Source organism: Hevea brasiliensis, chromosome 3 (assembly GCF_030052815.1).
Source record: "Hevea brasiliensis isolate MT/VB/25A 57/8 chromosome 3, ASM3005281v1, whole genome shotgun sequence".
NCBI lineage: Eukaryota > Viridiplantae > Streptophyta > Magnoliopsida > Malpighiales > Euphorbiaceae > Hevea > Hevea brasiliensis.
This window is the reverse complement of record NC_079495.1, coordinates 10,728,499-10,735,783: the sequence shown is the minus strand read 5'-3', so window position 1 is coordinate 10,735,783 and position 7,285 is coordinate 10,728,499. Positions and strand designations below refer to the sequence as shown.

At 29.2% G+C, this 7,285-nt stretch overlaps 2 protein-coding genes across 2 annotated transcripts; both read right to left on the bottom strand.

Moving 5' to 3' along the window:
• Window positions 1-383: 383 nt before the first annotated feature.
• LOC131178301 (putative lipid-transfer protein DIR1) lies at window positions 384-692 on the bottom strand. Its single transcript, XM_058143249.1, has one exon. The coding sequence runs from the start codon at window positions 690-692 to the stop codon at window positions 384-386; it is 309 nt and encodes a 102-aa protein (XP_057999232.1).
• Window positions 693-6,141: 5,449 nt separating this feature from the next.
• Window positions 6,142-6,450, bottom strand: LOC131178300 (putative lipid-transfer protein DIR1). The gene has a single exon (XM_058143248.1). It carries the CDS (start codon window positions 6,448-6,450, stop codon window positions 6,142-6,144), a length of 309 nt encoding a protein of 102 aa, XP_057999231.1.
• Between the last annotated feature and the right edge of the window lie 835 nt (window positions 6,451-7,285).

Genomic DNA, 7,285 nt, shown 5'->3' with positions numbered 1-7,285 from the left:
TAAAGTTAAAAGGCTATACTTACAAGATATTTTCAAATTACAAGAGAAAAAAGAAAATTTCATACGGTTCTTTTTTCTTCATGTATCAGCTATTTATTCATTTCTTTATTTGCATAGTATTTAGTGCTAATTCAAATTAGTTATCATATGATAAATGAAATGAACAAAATACAATTTACAAGTTCACCACATATAAAATATATAGTGAAGAGCTAAAATTATTAAGAAAATATAAGATTTTACTTGTATAATTCCAAATATAATTTTTTTGATACATAAAAAAATACACCACACTGATTAAATTTTTTATTCATTGGCTTTCATATTTTTAAAATTCCTAATTTTTCAATTGTTTTGAAGAAATTAAAATTGAGAAACTTGTATTAGTAACATGGATTTTGCTTCCCACACTTCCCAGGAATTTCCATGGCTTTTTTAACATCAACTCCAAGAGTATATAGCAAATACTTGTATTTGCATAGACAAGGCAAGTCTACTTGTTGAATAAGGTTGCAGCATTGCGTGCTAGGAGTAGAAGGTGGATTTCCATCAAGCTGAGAATAACATTGGTTATTGATTCCCTTCATATACGTGTTACAAACGGCTACAACCTTGATTCCTTCCATCGTGGTCATAGTAAGAAACGTTGCTACCATCCACAATGCTATAACATTACTTTTAAAGCTAGCCATTTTGTGTTGTAATGTTATTTTCTTATTCAAGGGTGCTTGTCTCCTACCCTAAAATTCAATTTATAGTGAATGTCGTCAAGAGTAATTTTTATTTTAGCAATTATTTGTTTTCTTTATCTCTAGTATTTAGGCTTGTTAAAGGAATACAATATGTAGTATGTTATGAGATAGGTGACAATAGCTAAAAATGGTAACATGCATTTAATATTTCGTTAGAGTCTTAGCTTTTAAAAGAAATTCAAGGTTGTTGAGGGATATTATACAGGTTGCATTTACATATATTCCAAAAATCCTCATGTGGACTTATGCTAGAAACAAATCATTGAGTACATTAATTTTTATTTTGAAACATAAATTGTCTTTCAAATAAAGAAAACAATAATATGAATTTAAATATTTAAATTTAACTGAATCCTTAAGATGTAGTACAGACTGCTCATAGCATCTTTAAAACTTAAAAGCATTCAATTTAAATTTATTTGTTAATGAAATTATATTATTAGAATATTTTTATTAAATAGGGATGCCTTTAATAGTTTGATTAAACTCCAAAATTATAAATCTTATAACATTCTCGAAAATAGAAATTTTAACTTTCCATTATTCATAAATACATTAATGTTGGCAATAATTTATTTTGTATTAAAACTTTTAAAAAAAGTGGTAATATGGATTTAAATTTAACTTCATGCCTAAGATGTAGTACTAACAACTCATAGCATCTTTAAAACATAAAAACTTTCAATTTAAATTTATTTTCCTAATTAAATTATACTATTAGAATATTTTTATTAAATATGAATGCCTTTAATAGTTTGATTAAACTCTAGAATTATAAATCATAAGACATCTTTGAAAATAGAAATTGCAAATTCTTATTTTTCATACCATTTTTATTTTGCCAATGATTGACCTAATATTAAAATTTTAAGAACAAAAACGTTAATTTCATTTTGTAATGCAATAATTGGCAGGAGCTTAATTGTTGACCATGACAATTGTTGTCATACAATTAACAACCATATAACTTCTAATTAAATTGAAGCGTTTGCAAAAAAATAATTTAAATGTCAATTTTCAACATCTTATTCCGTTGCTAACTTTTACTTGAATGCTATGAGTAAAAAATATTCTTTACTTTATTTATGAGGCTTATGTATGCATGTCGAATAAAAAATTTATCATCCCCACATATTTTAGTAATAACATGTTTCTACGCTAAAAATAATTTCTAAAAGAAGTGTGCACATTTAAAGCATTTTTTAACAAAATTTTGTCCTAATTTTTTTTTTTAATTTTCTTGAACCTTGAGAACATCGTATATATGTATGCTTATTTTAATTTTTGTAGTTAATAAGTATCTTGGATTAGTAATTTATCTATACTTTGCGCATAACTATTTATAATTCTAATGTATATTGCTAATTTTAAATTTATTTTTTTGTTTAATATACGAAAAAAATTAAACTTGTATATAAGCTTCACGATCGACTATATCGGTCCTTGCCAATAGGAGTGGAACTATTCAGTGTGTGAGGGGTCATGAGCCCCAAAATTTTTTGAAATTAAATTTTCACCCATAAAACTTGATTTATTCTTTTTCGACAAAAAATTTATGTTTGTCCACAAAAATTTAACGAATTATAGCGTTTCGATGCGGCTTATTTCTTCAAGCCAAATAGTACTCACCCCTACTTTTTAGCAATATCCTCTCTAAGTATAGTTAAAGTTAAAAGGCTATACTTACAAGATATTTTCAAATTACAAGAGAAAAAAGAAAATTTCATACGGTTCTTTTTTCTTCATGTATCAGCTATTTATTCATTTCTTTATTTGCATAGTATTTAGTGCTAATTCAAATTAGTTATCATATGATAAATGAAATGAACTTAATACAATTTACAAGTTCACCACATATAAAATATATAGTGAAGAGCTACAATTATTAAGAAAATATAAGATTTTACTTGTATAATTCCAAATATAATTTTTTTGATACATAAAAAAATACACCACACTGATTAAATTTTTTATTCATTGGCTTTCATATTTTTAAAATTCCCAATTTTTCAATTGTTTTGAAGAAATTAAAATTGAGAAACTTGTATTAGTAACATGGATTTTGCTTCCCACACTTCCCAGGAATTTCCATGGCTTTTTTAACATCAACTCCAAGAGTATACAGCAAATACTTGTATTTGCATAGACAAGGCAAGTCTTCTTGTTGAATAAGGTTGCAGCATTGCGTGCTCGGAGTAGAAGGTGGATTTCCAGCAACTGCAGAATAACATTGGTTATTGATTCCCTTCATATCTGTGTTACAAACGGCTACAACCTTGATTCCTTCCATCGTGGTCATAGTAAGAAACATTGCTACCATCCAAAATGCTATAACATTACTTTTAAAGCTAGCCATTTTGTGTTGTAATGTTATTTTCTTATTCAAGGGTGCTTGTCTCCTACCCTAAAATTCAATTTATAGTGAATGTCGTCAAGAGTAATTTTTATTTTAGCAATTATTTGTTTTCTTTATCTCTAGTATTTAGGCTTGTTAAAGGAATACAATATGTAGTATGTTATGAGATAGGTGACAATAGCTAAAAATGGTAACATGCATTTAATATTTCGTTAGAGTCTTAGCTTTTAAAAGAAATTCAAGGTTGTTGAGGGATATTATACAGGTTGCATTTACATATATTCCAAAAATCCTCATGTGGACTTATGCTAGAAACAAATCATTGAGTACATTAATTTTTATTTTGAAACATAAATTGTCTTTCAAATAAAGAAAACAATAATATGAATTTAAATATTTAAATTTAACTGAATCCTTAAGATGTAGTACAGACTGCTCATAGCATCTTTAAAACTTAAAAGCATTCAATTTAAATTTATTTGTTAATGAAATTATATTATTAGAATATTTTTATTAAATAGGGATGCCTTTAATAGTTTGATTAAACTCCAAAATTATAAATCTTATAACATTCTCGAAAATAGAAATTTTAACTTTCCATTATTCATAAATACATTAATGTTGGCAATAATTTATTTTGTATTAAAACTTTTAAAAAAAGTGGTAATATGGATTTAAATTTAACTTCATGCCTAAGATGTAGTACTAACAACTCATAGCATCTTTAAAACATAAAAACTTTCAATTTAAATTTATTTTCCTAATTAAATTATACTATTAGAATATTTTTATTAAATATGAATGCCTTTAATAGTTTGATTAAACTCTAGAATTATAAATCATAAGACATCTTTGAAAATAGAAATTGCAAATTCTTATTTTTCATACCATTTTTATTTTGCCAATGATTGACCTAATATTAAAATTTTAAGAACAAAACGTTAATTTCATTTTGTAATGCAATAATTGGCGGAGCTGAATTGTTGACCATGACAATTGTTGTCATACAATTAACAACCATATAACTTCTAATTAAATTGACGCGTTTGCAAAAAAATAATTTAAATGTCAATTTTCAACATCTTATTCCGTTGCTAACTTTTACTTGAATGCTATGAGTAAAAAATATTCTTTACTTTATTTATGAGGCTTATGTATGCATGTCGAATAAAAAATTTATCATCCCCACATATTTTAGTAATAACATGTTTCTACGCTAAAAATAATTTCTAAAAGTAGTCGGCACTTTTAAATCTTTTTTTAACAAAATTTTGTCCTAATTTTTTTTTAATTTTCTTGAACCTTGAGAACATCGTATATATGTATGCTTATTTTAATTTTTGTAGTTAATAAGTATCTTGGATTAGTAATTTATCTATGCTTCGCGCATAACTATTTATAATTCTAATGTATATTGCTAATTTTAAATTTATTTTTAGTTTAATATCTGAAAAAAATTAAACTTGTATATAAGCTTCACGATCGACTATATCGGTCACTGCCAATAGGAGTGGAACTATTCAGGTGACGAGGGGGCTGTGAGCCCCAAAATTTTTTGAAATTAAATTTTCACCCATAAAACTTGATTTATTCTTTTTCGACAAAAAATTTATGTTTGTCCACAAAAATTTAACGAATTATAGCGTTTCGATGCGGCTTATTTCTTCAAGCCAAATAGTACTCACCCCTACTTTTTAGCAATATCCTCTCTAAGTAGAGTTAAAGTTAAAAGGCTATACTTACAAGATATTTTCAAATTACAAGAGAAAAAGGAAAATTTCATACGGTTCTTTTTTCTTCATGTATCAGCTATTTATTCATTTGTAACAGCCCAATCCTTCTCCAGTCAGTATTGTCCGCTTTGGCCCATGGGCCTCACGGATTTGTCCCTTGGGAGGTTTCATTCCCAAAAGCGCGCTGACCAGGTGAGGAAGACTCCCACATATATGGCCCAAATCTTTTCTTCCCATTTCCGATGTGGGACACGAAGATCACTCCATTGCGTAGCTGGTTGAACAAGCACGTCCCAACCCCATCCCTGGGTCGTGACAAGCCCACCAACTTCCGATTGGTGCGTCCTCGCACCACACACCGTACTAGAGGGAGACCAGCTCTGATGCCAAATTGTAATAGCCCAATCCTTCTCCAGTTAGTATTGTCCACGTGCAACATTTGTGGTATCAGAGCTGCTCCGTGTGCAACCTTGAACGATGGTGGGGCAAACCTCAGCGAGGACGCTGAGTCCCATAAGGGGGGTGGATTGTAACACCCTAGGCAAATCCCACATCGACAAAACACGGGAGAGATGCTGGGTTCATAAGATGGAGGTTCCTAACCCCTATTGACGCGTTTTCAAATGTAATGGCCCGGCCCACTAGTGATATTGTCCGCTCTGGGCTGAAGCCCTCACGATTTTAAAACGCGTTAATAGGGGTTAGGAACTATCAACATATGAACCCAGCATCTCTCCCGTGTTTTGTCGATGTGGGATTCGCCTAGGGTGTTACAATCCACCCCCCTTATGGGACTCAACGTCCTCGCTGAGGTTTGCCCCACCATCGTTCAAGGTTGCACGCGGAGCGGCTCTGATACCACAAATGTAATGGCCCAGCCCACTAGTGATATTGTCCGCTCTGGGCTGAAGCCTCACAGTTTTAAAACGCGTCAATAGGGGTTAGGAACTATCAACTTATGAACCCAGCATCTCTCCCATGTTTTGTCGATGTGGGATTTGCCTAGGGTGTTGCATCATTTCTTCATTTGCATAGTATTTAGTGCTAATTCAAATTAGTTATCATATGATAAATGAAATGAACTTAATACAATTTACAAGTTCACTACGTATAAAATATATAGTGAAGAGCTAAAATTATTAAGAAAATATAAGATTTTACTTGTATAATTCCAAATATAATTTTTTTGATACATAAAAAAATACACCACACTGATTAAATTTTTTATTCATTGGTTTCATATTTTTAAAATTCCTAATTTTTCAATTTTTTTGAAGAAATTAAAATTGAGAAACTTGTATTAGTAACATGGATTTTGCTTCCCACACTTCCCAGGAATTTCCATGGCTTTTTTAACATCAACTCCAAGAGTATATAGCAAATACTTGTATTTGCATAGACAAGGCAAGTATGCTTGTTGAATAAGGTTGCAGCATTGCGTGCTCGGAGTAGAAGGTGGATTTCCGAGAAGCTGAGAATAACATTGGTTATTGATTCCCTTCATATCTATGTTACAAACGGCTACAACCTTGATTCCTTCCATCGTGGTCATAGTAAGAAACACTGCTACCATCCACAATGCTATAACATTACTTTTAAAGCTAGCCATTTTGTGTTGTAATGTTATTTTCTTATTCAAGTGTGCTTGTCTCCTACCCTAAAATTCAATTTATAGTGAATGTCGTCAAGAGCAATTTTTATTTTAGCAATTATTTGTTTTTTTTATCTCTAGTATTTAGGCTAGTTAAAGGAATACAATATGTAGTACGTTATGAGATAGTTGACAAGAGCTAAAAATGGTAACATGCATTTAATATTTCGTTAGAGTCTTAGCTTTTAAAAGAAATTCAAGGTTGTTGAGGGATATTATACAGGTTGCATTTACATATATTCCAAAAATCCTCATGTGGACTTATGCTAGAAACTAATCATTGAGTACATTAATTTATATTTTGAAGCATAAATTATCTTTCAAATAAAGAAAACGGTAATATGAATTTAAATATTTAAATTTAACTGAATCGTTAAGATGTAGTACAGACTGCTCATAGCATCTTTAAAACTTAAAAGCATTCAATTTAAATTTATTTGTTAATGAAATTATATTATTAGAATATTTTTATTAAATAGGGATGCCTTTAATAGTTTGATTAAACTCCAAAATTATAAATCTTATAACATTCTCGAAAATAGAAATTTTAACTTTCCATTATTCATAAATACATTAATGTTGGCACTTATTTATTTTGTATTAAAACTTTTAAAAAAAGTGGTAATATGGATTTAAATTTAACTTCATGCCTAAGATGTAGTACTAACAACTCATAGCATCTTTAAAACATAAAAACTTTCAATTTAAATTTATTTTCCTAATTAAATTATACTATTAGAATATTTTTATTAAATATGAATGCCTTTAATAGTTTGATTAAACTCTAGAATTA

Excerpts from the sequence above, each read along its gene's own strand:
- LOC131178301 (XM_058143249.1), bottom strand. The coding sequence starts at position 692 with ATGGCTAGCTTTAAAAGTAATGTTATAGCATTGTGGATGGTAGCAACG.
- LOC131178300 (XM_058143248.1), bottom strand. The coding sequence starts at position 6,450 with ATGGCTAGCTTTAAAAGTAATGTTATAGCATTGTGGATGGTAGCAGTG.